Consider the following 16,977-nt stretch of genomic DNA (forward strand, 5'->3'; position numbering starts at 1 on the left):
GTACCCTGGAATAAGACTGGACTCGGACATCTGTGGCATGTTGGACTTGGCAGGGATCCTGGAGGCCTCAGTCCCCCATTTTGCAGATGAGGAAACTGAGGCTACGTGATTCCAGGTCAAATGAATCAGTGGCAGTTAGTACTTGAACCCAGCTCTCCTAACTGATCTAACAGGTTCTAGCATATATTCACTACCATCACAATGCTGTCATTGAACCGAAGGCTCTGCCATTATCTGCAGGGTGAACCTGTTTCCTCAGTAAGATGAGGATGACAAGGTTGTCATGGGGATCAAACCAGGATCCGTGGAAGTAGCTGTAACTATAAAGCAATGCCTACACGTAAATGGGCATTCTCATCTCCCACCTCACATTTAGTTCTCTTTCTCCTTCAAGGTTCATAGAAGGCCTAATCTGTGAGCACTGCAGTTATCACACTGCATCGGTAACATTACTACAATACTGTCCACCGAGGATGGTTTTGGGGAACTTGAGCTGCTTCAGTAGTTCGGCTAATCTAGCCCCCCCCCTTCCCTTTTCACCTGACTGCATCCGGATTCCCTACATTCTTACTCCCTTTGGGAAGGCCAGTTCTTCCAAGATGAATGCCTACATGCTGCTGTCGGTCTTGCCCCTCTCTTACCAACAAATGTAGGGGGTTTTAGAATGTCAGAACTGGGACAGCCCTTAGGACACAGGATGTCAGCGCTGGGAAGGTTTTTATTGGACGTAGACTGTCAGAGGTGGAAGAAGCCTTAGAAAACATTGTCACAGCAGGGAGGGTCCTCAGGACACTGGATGTCAGAGCAGAGGAGATCAAATGACTATAGTAATCTGATAAACCAAAGACCCCAGCTTCTGGGATAAGAACTCACTATTTAATGAAAATTGGAAAACAGTACGGCAGAAATTAGGCATAGACCAACATCTCAGACCCTATACCAAGATAAAGTCAAAATGGGTACAGGATTTAGATATAAAGACTGATGCTATAAGCAAAGTAGGAGAGCAAGGAATAGTTTACCTGTCAGATCTGTGGAGAAGGGAAGAATTCATGACCAAACAAGAGACAGAGAACATTATGAAATGCAAAATGGATGACTTTGATTACATAAATTGAAAAGTTTTTGCACAAAGACAAGGCAACCAAGATGAGGGAAGCAGAAAGCTGGGAAACAATTTTTACAGCCAGTGTCTCTGATAAAGGCCTCCTTTCTAAATATATAGAGAGAACTGAGTTGAATTCATAAGAATGCAAGTCATTCCCCAATTGATAAATGGTCATAGGAGATTAAGAGGCAGTTTTCAGATGAAGAAATTAAAGCTGTAGTCATATGAAAAAATGTTCTAAATCACCATTGATTGCAAATGCAAATCAAAACGATTCTGAGGTATCACATCACACCTATCAGATTGGCTAACGTGACAAAACAGGAAAATGATAAATGTTGGAGAAGATGTGGGAAAATTGGGACACTAACTCATTGTTGATGGAGTTGTGAACTGATCCAACCATTCTGGAGAGCAATTTGGAACTATGCCCAAAGGGCTATAAAATTGTGCATACCTTTGACCCAGCAATACCACTTCTAGGTCTGTATCCCAAAGAGATCATAAAAAAGGGAAAAGGACCCACATGTACAATACTTACAGCAGCTCTTTGTGTGGTGGCCAAGAATTGGAAATTGAGTGTATGCCCATCAACTGGGAAATGGCTGAACAAGTTGTGGTATGTGAATGTAATGGAATAGTACTGTGCTGTAAGAAATAATGAACAGTAAGAAAAACCTGGAAAGACTTGCATGGACTGATGCAGAGTGAAATGAGCAGAACCAGGAGAATATTGTACACAGTTAACAACCACATTGTGCAAAGACAGACTTTGACAGACTTAGCTCTTCTCAGCAATGCAAGGATCTAAGACAACTCCAAAAGACTCACTATGGAAAATGCTATTTACATCCAGAAAAAGAACTATGGAGTCTGAATGCAGGGGAAAGATACTATTTGCTCTCCTTGTTGTTTTGTTTTGTTTCTTCCTTCTCACAGTTCCTCCCATTAGTTCTAATTCTTTTTTACATCATGACTAATGTAAAAGTGTGTTTAATATGAATGTAAAGGTAGAGCCTATATCAGATTGCACGCCATCTTGGGGAGGACAATTTAAAACTCAAAATCTTATGGAAGTGAATGTTGAAAACTAAAAATAAATAAATTATTTTTTAACAATATGATTTAAAAAAAAAAGAACAGAGGAGATCAGGGCTGGGAGGGCCCTTAGAATATTCCATGTTAGAGCTGGGAGAGCCCTTAGAAGGTAGGATGTTTGGAATACAGGATGTCAAGACTGAGAGGGACCTTAGAACACAGGACATCAGAGCTGACAGGGACCTTAGTACATAGGATGTCAGGGCTGGGAGGGATCTTAGAGCACAGGGTAGCATTTCCAATAAGATCGGAGATGAAACAAGGATGTCCATTATCACCACTGTTATTCAATATTGTGCTAGAAATGTTACCTGTAGCAATTAGAAAAGAAAAAGAAATTGAAAGAATTAGAATAGGCAAAGAAGAAACAAAGCTACCATTCTTTGCAGAGGATATGATAGTATATCTACAGAATCCTCGAGAATCAAGTAAATTATGAAATAATAAATTTAGCAAATTTGCAGGATATAAAATAAACCCACACAAATCATCAGCATTTCTATATATTACTAACAAAGCCAAGCCACAAGAGATAGAAAGAGAAATTCCATTTAAAATTACAGTAGACACTATAAAATATCTGGGAATCTACCTGCCAAAACAAAACCAGGAACTATATGAACACAATTACAAAACACTTTTCACACAAATAAAGTCAGATCTAAATAATTGGAAAAATATCAGTTGCTCACGGGGAGGCTGAGCTAATGTAATAAAAATGACAATTCTACCTAAGCTAATTTACCTATTCAGTGCCACATCAATGAAACTACCAAAAAAATTACTTCATAGAGCTAGCAAAAACAATAACAAAATTCATCTGGAAGAATAAAAAGTCCAGAATATCAAGGGAACTAATGAAAAGAAATGCAAGCGAAGGTGGCCTAGCTGAACCTGATCTTAAATCATCAAAATGATTTGGCTGAGAAATAGAGTGGTGGATCAGTGGAATAGGTTAGGTAGGCATGACACAACAGTCAATGACTATACTAATCTACTATTTGATAAACCCAAAGACCCCAGTTTCTGGGATAAGAAATCACTATTTAGGGGCAGCTAGGTGGTGCAGTGAATAGAGCTCTTGCCTTGGAGTCAGGAGGACCTGAGTTCAAATCCAGCCTCAAACACTTAACACTTACTAGCTGTGTGACCCTGGGCAAGTCACTTAACCCCAAATGCCTCACAAAGAAGCAAAAAAAAAAAAGCAGAAAAGAAAACTGGGCAAGAATTTTTACAATCAGTGTCTCTGATAAAGGCCTCATTTCTAAAATATATAGAGAACTGAGTTGAATTTATAAGAATACAAGACATTCTCCAATTGATAAATGGTCAAAAGATATAAACAGGCAGTTTTCAGAGGCAGAAATTAAAGCTATCTTTAATCAAATGAAAAAATGTTCTAAATCACTATTGATTAGAGAATACAAATCAAAATGATTCTGAGGCACCACATCACAGCTATCAGATTGGCTAACATAACAAAACAGGAAAATGATAAATGTTGGAGAAGATGTGGGAAAACTGGAACACTAATACATTGTTGGTGGAGTTGTGAAATGATCCAACCATTTTGGACAGCAATTTGGAACTATGCCCAAAGGGCTATAAAAATGTGCATATCTTCTGACCCAGCAATAGCACTTCTAGGGCTGTATCCCAAAGAGGTCATAAAAAAGGGGAAATGATCCACATGTACAACGATATTTATAGCAGCTCTTTTTTGTGGTGGCCAAGAATTGGAAACTGAGTGGACGCCCATCAATTGGGGAATGGCTGGACAAGTTGTGGTATATGAATGTAATGGAATGGAATCGTCCTGTGAGAAATGATGAGCAGGCTGACTTCAGAAAAACCTGGAGAGACTTGTATGGACTGATGCTGAGTGAAGTGAGCAGAACCAGCAGAAGAACCCTGTACACAGTAAGAGCCACATTAACGGATGACTTTGATAGACTTGGCACTTCTCAGCAATGCGAGGATCTAAGACAACTCCAAAGGACTCATGAAGGAAAATGCTATCCACACTCAGCGAAAAAACTACAGAGTCTGAATGCATATGGAAGCTTAACTATTTGCTCTCCTTTTACTTTGTTGTTTTGCTTTATTGCTTCATTCTTGTGGTTCCTCCCATTAGTTCTAATTGCTCTTTACATAATAACTAATGGGAAAATATGCTTAACATGAATGTATAGGCAAAGCCTATATTGGATTGTTCAAAGTCTTGGAGGGGGTGGGGGGAGGGGAGAGGGGGGAGAAGTTCGAGGGGAAGAAAATTTAAAACTCCTTTTTTTTTTTGTGAGGCAATTGGGGTTAAGTGACTCACCCAGGGTCACACAGCTAGTTAAGCGTCAAGTATCTGAGGTCACATTTGAACTCAGGTCCTCCTGACTCCAAGGCTGGAGCTCTACCCTCTGTGCCACCTAGCTGCCCTGAGAAAATGTAAAACTCAAAATCTTACGGAAGTGAACGTTGAAAACTAAAAATAAATTAAAAAAAAAAAAGAACACAGGATGTCAGGGCTGGGAGGGTTCTTAGAACACAGGATGTCAGAGGTGGAAGGGTTCTTAGAACACAATGTCACTGACTACCACTCACCTTTGGGTGACTTTGGGCAAGACCCTTTCTCTCTCTGAGCCTCAGTTTCCTCTTTTGTAAAATGAGAGAGGCTGGGCCTCGCGGTCTGCTGTAGCGCCTAGGCCACATCCCTTCATCGTGGGGAAGGCGGGGACAGGGGGACTTTGGCGCATGCTCAGCTGGGAGGGAGGCCCAGCACGTGGTGGTCACGTGGGCAGGCTCCACCCAACCGCCCCCCATCCCGCCGAGGTCTATGCAGGGTCCTGTGAGGGTCGGGTATCCGAAGAAGCGGGTGCGTCTAGACCTGCAGGGGGAACCTTACTAACGGGAAGGGGGTGAGTCTGGACCACAGGGTGGACAGCAGAGGCCCTCCCCCTCCCCTTCAGCCCCCTCAGGCGAAGTGCCCCCAGCCGCCTTCGGGGCCCAACCCCGCCCCCTCCAGGCCGCGCCTTCGTACCTCCGCCCCGGGCCTTCCCCCAGGCCCCGCAGAGGCGGGGTGACTTAGGGCCTCTGCCGGCCCGTGCAGCTTTGGAGGGCCTGCGAATTGTTCTTGGGGGCTTGGGGGGAGGGGAGAGGAGCAGCCCCTAGAGCCTGGAGGAGCGAGCGAGTGCTGGAGGAGTGGGGAGCGGCCAGCCCGCGTGGACTCTGTGAGGCGTGTGGGCGAGGGAAGGCGGTTCCTGCCTCCGAGCCTCAGCTTTCCCTCTGGGAAATGGGGGGTGATCCTTGCGCCACCCCCTCCCCTGGGTGGTTGTGAAGAAAGGGCTTGGTGAAGCTTAACGCCTTTCGTTAGTGTGGGCTGCGCTCCGAGGTCAGTTCGGCTGCTGCTTCTCCAGGCCCGGGGCTGTACAGAGAGGGGTTAGACACCCGTCCGCACGTGGCTCACAGGGAGGCGGGAAGAGACAGACATTTCTTTCTCTGTTTTCTTCCTCAAGGAATGTTTTTATTTTATTTTTTTTATTAATTTATTTTGATTTGTCAGCAATCACTTCCATAAGCTTTTGAGAGGAAGAGACGATTCTAGCCTCTTCCCGCTTTGTAATTTCCTTTGTAGTTCTACACGTATTATTTATACGTTAAAAACACTCGTTCCATAGGTGTCACCAGACTCTCAGAGGAGTCCAGGACCCAGAAAAGGTCAAGGACTCCAGGACCCAGAAAAGGTCAAGGACTCCCTGGACTATTAGAGGATCTCTAAGGTCCCTGCCCGTTGTAGTTCTGTGATTCCAAACCCAGCACCGCCCTCCTCACTGAGCTGCTGCAAGCATTCTGTCAAGCACTATGTGAATAAATGTGAAGTATTGTTTTAGATTAAAATCCAGGCGAGTTTTTTTACCCGTTATTATCCACAAAGAAATGATCGTCTGCCCCTCCCATATCATGTAGTTGCAGGGGCAGGTATCCTCGCTGTTGTACTATTTCTTCTGTTTCTCACAGAAACACTGCCTGGCAAATTTTGATGTGCTCTTCTGTGTATTAGCCCTTTTGTAATGAACTGGACACGTGAAAAGGACAAAATGCCCCTTCGGGGAAAACTCTGGCTTGGCATGGCAGTCCTTGTCCTTAATACCAACCTAGTTTTTCTTTGGCTTAAATTTCAAGGGTAACCGGAGGGCAAGTCAAAGATTTACTGACATATTTTCAAGCAGAATGCTGAACTTGAGTCTAATTAAATGGAACATACATGAATACATGTATATATGTTCACACACATGTCTTGCCTCTCAGGTACATATGGCCGGATATAGCAGAGCTTAATTCAGCATTTCAGTGAAGGTTTGCAAGGCTGGTTCTTTTGGTCATTACAAGGGAGCTCTAAATCATAGATTCTACTTTCAAATAAAAAAGATTATCCCCAGCCTATACACACACAGCATGACTATATAGTAATGAAAAGGATTACAATACGCCACACAAGAAAATTATTCTTGTTACTTTATTGGACATATAATTGTTTAAAAATTAAAACCGTTAAATGTTAGAGCTCGAAAGGACCTTTAGATGATCGAACAAAACCACCACAGTTGACAGATGAGGAAACTAAGGCACAGAGAAGGGAATTGATTTGCTTATGATTTGCATGTGATTTAAGTGCAGGTACAGCACTGAAACCCAGGGTTCTTGACTCACAGGTTAGGGGCCCTTTCCACTGTAACACTACACTGTCTGGGCTATATTATTAGCTTTTTGCTTTCATGTATTCATTCATTCAACAAATACTTATTGAGGGTCTTCTCTGCACCAAAGACTGTGAAGAATACCGAGAAGATTTAGGTAGAGAGAGCATCTGTCCTAAAGCTTTGAGTGTAATTGAAAGGAGAAAGTCGTGATAAGATATCCCCTTTAGTATCTACCTTCACCAACCCATTCTTTATTCATGTTCCACAATAATCTTCCTCAGTAAGACCCTTCATTCCCAAGCGCTCTTACCCCAGGGAGATACACGCTCCTTGAAGCCAGGGACTTTTCAGTCTTGTCTTTGTGTCCCTGGCACTAATGATAATATCTAACATTTATGTGGTGCCTACTATGTGCCACGCCCTGTACTAAGCACTTTTACAACTGTCTCACTTGGTCCTCACAACAATCCTGGGAGGTAGGTGTTATTAATATTTCCATTTTACAGATGAGGAAATTGAGGCTGAGAGTTTGAGTGACTTGCTCAGGATCACACAGCTTGTGAGTGGGGCTGAAATTGAATTCAGGTCTTACTGACTTCAGGCCCAGCGCTCTATCCACTGTGCCCCGAAGCTGTCCTGTGCCTTAGACTCAGTGGCACTTAGTGGTCTTTTGGATCATGTTGAATTATAACATGCCCACTGGAGTATGAGTGTATGTACTAAGAGCAGTTAAAGGTGGTGTGTCTGTTCAGAAAAAGGAGCGGTTTACCTATAGGCAGTGGTATTGGGGGAGGCACAGCTTAGGAGGTAGCATTTCATTTAGGCCTGGGAGGCCAGTGTGATAGGCAGAAGACAGGGAGAGCCGAGGAGAGACCCTTGTGCCTGGCACACCCTCTGAGGCCAGGGAGCTTCCGGAGTTATTCAACAGTTTTGTTTTAGCCGGGCAGGAGGTCTGTAAAGGAGAATAGTGGTGATGAGGCTGAACAGGTAGGTGGTAACATGTAGGGCCCAATGGGAGAAGGCCTGGAATGCCCAGGTGAGGAGGTTGGGATTTTTCTTCCTAGCCATTGTTTCATCCTCGTGTCAGATACAAAGCTCTCCCCACCTTCTCAGGGCGATTTCACATTACTCCTGTCAAACTGCTCAGCTGGCTGTTCCCTGCACACAGCATTCGTCTCCTGCCTCTTTTGCACTCACATAAATGATACCCCTGTACTCCTCCAGCATCTGAAATGCATTCCCCTGTTGCCTCTCGCCCTTGACTCTGAGCCCTCTCCTGTCTTCAAAGCAGAACTTGAGGACTATCTCACCAGTGATGCTTTTCCCGACTCCTCCCTCCCTAGCTCCACTCCCCTCCAATTGTTAGCATGCTCTCTCTTTTGAAATTACTTTGAGTATACTTTATATTTGCTTTTTGTTGTACATTTTATAGTAACTTTCCCCTTCCTTCACCTCCTGTAAACTCCCTGAAAGCAGGGATTATTTCATTTTTGTCTTTGTGTTCCCATTACCTAGCACATAGTAGGGGCTTAATCAGTGCTTGTTGAAGTGAATTTGATTTGGTCTTCATAACAACTCTTTGAGGTAGATAGTGGTGTCAAATTCATGAACAAGCCCCACTGAACACAAAAAGGATTCTGGCAAGAGGCTGCTCTGTGTTTTGCCAAAAGATGCCATTTCTAGACAAAAACAAATTCGCCACAGCTGGATAGCTCTTTGATGAAGAGGTCTAAACACAATGTCTCTATAGGAAAGAAATATAAAGAGGTTCTTAATTGTGCCCAGATGACGCCTTTGTCAGAGGATTTGTGTAACAAGGCCATTTAAAACTACTTTCAGTTTTTAGGACACATCTGACGAATGTTGCTAAAAGCAATTATTTTCAGAGGAAGTGGGGGAGCAAGAGGACTATTTTCTATTGCTCTCAACTTTATAGAAAAAGTTAAAATTGCCATATGTCTGCTTTTGAGATTTTGACAGGATAGTCACGGTCCAAGAACAAAGTCTGGGGAAGTTTTGTTGGAGCTGGACATTTGAAAATGAACATTTGGGCTGCTCTCCTTTCCTTTGCTTTTTGTGAATTACTCCAACAGATGGAAGCATCTCCTCTGAACTGCATTCCCAGAAAAACCATAAAGTATCAAAGTAAGTGACCTACTTATAACTCTGAACTTTCTTTACTGTAGAGTAGTCGTTGCTGAGGGGATCAAGGCGGAGGAGCAGGTGTAGTACCCTCCAGTGTGTCCTAGCACTGTCCAGTAGGGGGAGGGGCACCTCCAGCCATTGCCATTCAGTGCCCGCTCCTGCTGGAAATAAAGAATGGAGTTATGTATGCGGGTGGCTTAGGCATTCTGTATGTTTGAGCCTAAGGACTTGCCCTTTACTCTGCCACTGACTTGAAGTCAGACAGCCTCCATCAATGGGTCCTGTCATTCTGGAGCCTGGCCCTCCATCTCCGTGGGGCCCGGTTTTCTCATCTCTAAAAGCCAGGGATGAAGATGATGAAGCATACTTCAGTCATTTGGGTAGAAAGGTGGGCAGCTACTGGTGAGGAGTACTGCAGGCACTGTTAGGTGTGGTCATTGTGCCAGGTGGCTTTGTTTTAGCTGTTTTTCTTTGTTACAAAAAAAGGGTCACTTTATGGGCAAGAGGGTAAGGGGTAGGGGACATGGACAGTGATATAAAAGCAAAAGGCATCAATAACACTTTTTTTTAATGTATTTTGAGGGAGTTGTTGAATGAAATTATCTCTAAGGTCATTTCTGAAATCCTAAGATCCTGTGAATTTGGGCAAATCATTTAACCTCTCTGGACCTTAGCTTCCTTGTTTGTAAAATGAAGGGCCTTTGACTAGACTGATGATGTGTTACGATCTCTTCCATGTCTAAAATCCTGTGATCTTAGCAGGCAAAGTAGTCACTTTGATTCTTTCAACCTTAGTTTTCCCTATCTTTAAAAAAGGGGAGTTGGACTTAATGTTCAAAATCTCTGTAATTATGTGGTGGTAAACAAGATGCAGGGGAGTATATTTCACCTACTGAACACATTTGAAGGATTATAACTATATGCAAATGATGATGCCAATTACAGATAGATCTCTTTTCCTTAAACTAAGTTTGACAGAATGTCTTTTTCAGAAATACTGTTGAGTTAAAGTAACTCTCCTTACATAAAGAAATATAAGAACTCCTCTTCAAAAAACAGTTCTTTGCTTAAAAATTGGCACCTTCACCTAGTTAGTTCAAATTATTAAGATCTTATTGTATAAACTGCTAAGGCTGTTTTAGTTTAGTTGGTTTTTTTTTTTACACATTAATTATTTTCAGAATTAGGCTATTTTTGTCATCCACCCGCCCTTGCCCTTTTTTCCAGGGGCCCATTCTAGTTCTTTACCTACAAATAATGAAATTTATTAAAGGGCAGTAACTTCATTTTTGTAGCACTTTACTCCTTACAAAGTGCTGTCCTCACAACAGCCCTGTGAGGTGGATACGAATAGTGTAGGGATTTTCCAGAGGAAGCCAGAAAATTTATTCAGTGTTATAGAAGGAACTAAGCTAGGCTTAAATCTACAACTCTCAACTTCACACTGCAGATCACATTTTTGAGTAAACTAGGGAAGTTTGAATTTTCCTAGTGCATTCTTTGGCATAGTGAATTATCTTCTAATATTTTTGTTTTATAAGTTTGAGTTTTCATATGTGGAGTTTTCTTAAAAGGGGCATACTGTATGACCTCCCATTTCTAATCATCATACCTGTTGCTCAGGCAAGCTGACCTCAGAAGTTAGGGAGGGTTGGCCAAACTTAGATTATACCAGTGTGCCTTACTTCATACTTTAGAACTGTTCCTGATACATAGAATGTGAATCTAGTTTTTATAAATTGAATCCAACTTTTCCATTGACATCTATTTGACCTCTCTTGGCCTTAGAGTCTCCATCTGTAAAGTGAAGAATCTGGATTAGATGATCTGGGACCTAGAGATAGCCAGGTAATACAGTAGATAGAGCACTAGGATTGGAGTCAGGAAGACCTGAGTTCAAATGTGGCCTTGGACACTTGTCATTTAACCTGTCTGCCTCAGTGTATGGGGAAAAAATAGTGCTCAAGGCCCAGGGTTGTTTTAAGGATCAAATGAGATAATATTTGCAAAACACTTAATGCAGTGCCAGGCACAAAGTAGGTGCTTAATAAATGCTTGTTCCCTTCCTTTCTAGGGTCCTTCCAGCTATGATGTTCTGTGTTCTAAGGGCCCCCATATCACTAATATTCTGTGTTCTCTTTTATTAGGATCTGTCCAGCCCTGACCATCCTTGTTCTAAGGCCTTTCCTATTCTGACATCTTTGGGATTTACATAATAAATTTAGGGATTTTCTCATTTCAGATTGATTTTCAGTTAGTACTAACCACAGTTTGTGTTTATATAATGAATTTGGTGACCTATAACAACACTGTGAGATATATAGCAGGTTTTATTTTATTATCTCCATTTGATAGATGAAGAAGTTGAGTCACCCAGTGGGTAGGAGTCAGGAGCAGAATTCAGAACCAGGCCTTTATAGCTCCAAGGGCAGCACTTTCTCCTTCAGACTGAGCTGCCTTCTCTTAAGATTAAAATTTTGATACTAAGTTGTTTCTTTCACTCTGGATCAAGTAATTCATAATTTGTAAACAAACATTTGATTTCAGCAGAATACCTACTTAGGAAACTTGTTTATTAAGGAAAATAATTTTAAGTTGGTAATACCATAATGTGTTTTATATTTGATTTTCAAATCAGTTTTCTTTAAAATAAAGCATGCCTGTATTCATCAGGAAAATAAATTCTTGAGAGGACAAAAGTATATTTTTAAATGGTGTGTTTCTGTGTAGATAGCAGATCCAGTAACAAAATATGGAAAATAGTAAAGACATGGCTAGAAATTGAAAAATGAGGGCGGTCTTCTTTTTTTAAATGGCAAATGCAGTAAGAGCTAAGAGGAAAATATTTTTATTTTGAGTTCATATTTCTTTTTTGGACTAAACTTGTCACATACAGACTTTCAAAATAGTAATGAAGGGAAAGCACATTTGGAGCCTTCTTGTCCATTTTTCACAGCTCTTTTCTGTTTTGCACTATAGTCATTTATCATGTTTTGGCAGGAATTTCTTTTCAAAGTGAAGCTCTCCACTATCAGTAATGATTTTCAGTTGCTGTCTGCAGAACTGGCAACAGAAGACAGAGTTCAACTCTGCCTTCTGTCCGAAATGGGCTTTTTAAATTGGATACTGATTTAGGAGAAAAAAATCAGTAATTCATTCTTGTGAATTTTCATCCCATTGGGAATTTCTAAATGGAAACACCCTTTGCATTTTGTCGTTTTAGATGATAGCAAAGAATTTGGAAAATCAGGATTCTCCAATTTTTCAACACTCTTAGTGAATAAAGAAACTGACACCTTATTTATCGGTGCCAGGGAAGCTGTCTTTGCTGTTGACATGAATGACATCACTAGAGAAGTGAACAGTGTAAGTTAGTTAAGTGTTTCTAATCTTGTTTTTTTTCTAGGTATCTTTATTTAGGCCCCCTTTGTTTGAATTAAATTGAAATTGATTGGAAGGTGGGGTGGGGAGTCAGGTACAATACAACCCTTTTAAAATACAGCCTATTAATAGACATTTAGATTATAAATCGTACTTCAGTACTAAAAGAAGCTAATATTTGATTAATATGAATATTCCCTCCAACAATGCAAATATCCTCCCTGCATATATTAGTAGGTAGTATTCTTGAATTACTTTAACAAAAAAAAAAACCACTTCTAGTACGTAAGTCTCTGGTGATGATACACTCTGAATTTATCAGATGATAGGCAAACAGTCTGTTTCTGGGTCTAAATTTGGTGCCTTTCTAATTTAGTAGGGCATTTTAGAGTTTATGTTGAACTGGCATAATTTTCAAGAATGTAGAGTTACCTCCTTAGCAGAAGGAGGCACCTAAGGAGTTTTGGTGGAGAGCATCAATTATATACCGTGAAAAATGTCAACTGTTCTTCATCAGAGGACTCTGTTCCCCTATAAACTAGAGTTAGTACCCACCCCACTCCCCTACTGTATAGTAATATTGTATTTCTGTAGCACTGTTTACTTATTCATTATGTAATTTTGGGCAAATCTCCTACCCTTAGTTTTCTCATCTAAAAAAATGAAGGGGTTATAGTAGAGGGTCATTTAGGTCCTCTCCAGCTCTAACATTTGACACACATTATTAGGGTATTCTACTTTATTTTTAGAATAGTTAGGGATGAACCCAGGACATTGCTTTGAGGATAGAGTGGCCTTCATAAATGTCTGTGGTGCCAAGGTACCTTGTAGATTTTACCAGAGTTCTAGTCACATCATTGCCCTTGTTTCTCTAAAGCTGTCTAAAGTATTGACCATTCTACGGGTCACCGCCCTTTGACAGTATTAACCTGACTGGCTTTTAACCCCTCAAAGTCAAGTATGGAGCAGTGCTAGGAAGCAGTTCTCTGGTGCAGCAGAAAGAGCTCATCACTACGCTGTTGCTCATTCTTTGTATGACTGCTTCACCTCCTCAGTCTCAGCTTCCTCTGCGTAGCATGAAGTTATATATCTAATTGTTTACGTGCTCGCTCTCCCATTAGAATGCATGCACCTTGAGGATCTTTTTTTGTAGCCCCAGTACTTAGCACCAAGCCTGGCACAAGGTCAGTACCTAATAACTGCCTATTGATTGCACCAGCAATAATAATAGTGAAAATAATCCCCCCGAAAAAACCTCCTCTGATGCACCACTGGGCTATACCCTGGCTAACACTTTGGGTTTGCAGTGGCTTTGCAAATGGAGCACAAACTCTGATGAGATTCATCTAGTTGGAAAAACTTTGTGTCATATGAACACTAGCAGAGCCAAGTACAGTGAGGCTCATCACCATAAAGTTGGCTACCAGCTGATGAATTTTTTCAGTTACAGAAACTCACTAGGACTGAAGCAGAGAAGGGGCAACAGTCTAAATTTGTGAAGGGAATTCTGTTTACATCACTGAGTAATAGGAATAGCTGCCATTCATATTGCATATCTGATCCTTACAATGACCCTGGGAAGTAGTTGTGCAAATAATTTTTCCTTTTTTACAGATGAAGAAACCAAGGCATAGAGAGGTAAAATGTTTTGTTAAGGCATCATAGCTAGTAAATAGTATAGCTAGGAAGAGGAAAAGGAAGAACATATAGGGCCTACCATATGCCAGGCACTACGCTAAGTATTTTACAAATATTATCTTATTCGATCTTTACAACAGCCCTTCAAGATAGGTGCTGTAATTACCCTCACTTTGCAATTGAGGAAACTGGGGCAAAAAGAGATTAAGTGACCTGGCCGGAGTCACACAGCTAGTTGTGTCTTGAGGTCAGATTTGAACTCAGGTCGTCCTGACTCTAGACCCTATGTTCTTCCATCGCACCATCTTAGCTAGGACTCAAATAGAGGCCTGGGGCTCTATTTGAACACTCAAATTTCTGGCCACAAATTCAGTATTCTTTCTACTACACTACCTTTGGGGACCACTTTCACCATTATAATTCCATAATGCTAATGACCAGAATCATGGTCCTCTCTGAGTCATCCATGCCAAGGCAGGCAAATAGTGACATCATGTACCTAAAAACAGAAGGTAAATAAGTTCTGTTTGATTCAGAAATATATTAATTTTCCCCCCACTACAATTACCCTCTTAATTATGCTTTGCTTAAACTAGATCAGATGCTTATGTGTATATACCAGGTGAGAATTAAGGATATTGAGTTAACCTCTCAGGAGAATAAGGAATTCACTTGTGTTTTGGACGGGCCTCTTCTGTAAAATTTCTGTGTGTGCCAAACCTCAATAGTTCATTGAACTGTGGGAAGGAATCTGGGTCTTAAAGGCCATGCCAAAGAGACACAAGTTGGAAAGGCTTCAGGAAGGGTGCTGGTGACGGATAACAATCTGCTATCCAATGATCGGGATAGCTTAAGTACAGAGAGACTCAGCCTCTGTAGACTGACCAGTAGACTGACCCACCATTGATTGCTGGGAGTAGTAGCCTGTAGATGTCAGCCTGCATCATCAAAGTCATCAGAGTCATCAAAGTCCAGTGGCAAGAAAGAAGTCTAGACAACTGGCAGTGGCCGCAGAGTGCAGTACCTGAACAAGCTCTGAGTGCTCCGCAGCATCCGGTTCTGCTGCCTTCATGGCCACTGGAACAAATTGTTCTCATCTTCCCATTCCACTGGGGAAGTCTTCACATCTGCGGGATAGACATCCTTCTTGCTCATTGACAGGTTTGAGGCCTGTCAGTTCCCCTCAGCCTGGTTTAGCCTGTCTGCAGAGACGGTTTACAAGGGTGTGGCTGCTGTACATGCTGCAACTTTAACTTGAAAAGGCTGTGAGCCAAGACCAAAGTGGAGGAGAGATCAGTGTGCCACTTTTTGTTGCGGATGATTGTGCGCTCCGAGGCTGAGGTGCAACACAGTATGAATTGATTCTCTGTTGCTTGTGCTAATTTTGCTCTGACAACCAGCACCAAGAAAACACAGGTGCTGCCTCAGCTGGCACCCCACCATCCACACGTGGAACCACTGGTTATGGCAGATGGAGAAATTTTGAATGTTATGGATAAATTCACTCACCTTGGCAGTGAGCTTTCCAAGCACGTCCGCAAAGATGACGACATTAATGCACGAATTGCCAGAGCCAGCTGTGATGGTTGTTGGTCCTTCGTTCTCGAAGAGGACCCTCAGCATGTGGGGGGGCTCCAAAAGAAAGTATGGAAGAGAAGAGGTATTAGGCCACTACCAGACTCCTACAGAGCCGTTGTGCTGACCTCAGTGTTGTATGCCTGTGAAACCTGGGCAGTCTACCAGCGCCATGCCAGGAAATGGAATCGCTTCCGTTTGAATTGTCTTAGGAAGACTCTGAGGATCACCTGGCAGGGTAAGATACTGGACACTGAGGTCCTCTCTTGAGCTGACCTGCCAGGCATTCAAACTCTGCTGCAGAGAGTGCACCTCTGATGGGCTGGCCACGTAATCCAAATGCCAAATGTACTCTCACCTAAAGGACTTCGATGGAGAACTTACACACGACGAGTGCTCACACAGTGGGTCAGACAGATGATGTGAGGATGCTCCCAAGGCTTCTCTGAAGAGCCTTAGTATTGATTGTGAGCCATGGGAGACACTGGCACAGGACCGCCTGGCATGGCATGTCTGCCTCAAGGTGCTGTGCTCCATGAGTAAAGCAGAATCTCAGGAGCACGAAGGAAATATGAGCTGCACAAATCCAGAGGCTTCTCCATCCCAAATGTTCTGACAGACTTCTTGTGGCCAACCTGTGGTGGAGCCTTCCCAGCTCGTATTGGACCGATTGGCCTGAACACACCGTACCCTGACCTCCAACATCATAATGTCGTCGGTGCTCTTTAAAAACGAGGGGCCGACGACAACAGCTTCCGGAGCCTGCTGCTGGAGATGTTGCTGGGTCCCTCGAATTTGAAGATTCGAGCCGCTGAAGATTGGCTGAAGCCAGTCAGGTGTCTGCTGAGTCTGGCAATGATGTAATGAGCCGCTGGTAGTGGAGGGCAACCCAGCTGCTTCAGAAGGGGCAAACTGGCCCTCTCTAAAAGGAGGGTTAAAGTTTTCATGCTGCTTAGTAATGGGATCCAGCCAGTAATGGGATCTACTGCATTTCCATTCTGAACAAGATAGGGAGACTGGGGAATAGGATGGAGAATTGGATAGGAATAAAGGAATTGCCTTAGAGTAGTAAGGGCTCCACTGAAATTAGATCATATATATTTATTCATGTTTGTTCTGGCTGGCCTTTTACAGGCCTGTGCCTCGTGTGACTACAGGGACCCTCCTCATGGCTGAGGTGTTGCTGATGTCTGAATCTCTGCTTTTATGTGTAAGATTAAATAACGAAGGATAAGTTGCCCCTTTGTATATTATTTGGTTGTTTGTTGTATGTTATTTTTATTGACTATCATATGTATGTTAAATTTGCCACCGCAACCTCTATTTTGGGAGATCATCTTT

General features: G+C 42.3%; 1 protein-coding gene across 3 annotated transcripts in view; it reads left to right on the plus strand.

Annotated features, from left to right (window-relative positions):
- Nucleotides 1-4,993: 4,993 nt before the first annotated feature.
- Nucleotides 4,994-16,977, plus strand: part of LOC110223539 (semaphorin-4E-like) — a 48,349-nt gene continuing 36,365 nt past the window's right edge. Inside the window, exons 1-3 of one of the 3 annotated variants that reach the window (XM_021009154.2) lie at nt 4,994-5,115; nt 8,868-9,042; nt 12,266-12,408. In XM_021009154.2, the coding sequence (XP_020864813.1) occupies nt 8,937-9,042; nt 12,266-12,408 (249 nt within the window). In that variant the 5' untranslated portion in view covers nt 4,994-5,115; nt 8,868-8,936. Of the gene's footprint in view, nt 5,116-8,522; nt 9,043-12,265; nt 12,409-16,977 lie in introns of those variants that run through there. The other 2 variants (XM_078154142.1, XM_078154141.1) reach the window with 2 other exon arrangements.

The sequence above is a fragment of the Phascolarctos cinereus genome, unplaced genomic scaffold (genome assembly GCF_003287225.1).
Source record: "Phascolarctos cinereus isolate Bilbo 61053 unplaced genomic scaffold, phaCin_HiC Scaffold_4;HRSCAF=312, whole genome shotgun sequence".
NCBI classification, from domain to species: domain Eukaryota; kingdom Metazoa; phylum Chordata; class Mammalia; order Diprotodontia; family Phascolarctidae; genus Phascolarctos; species Phascolarctos cinereus.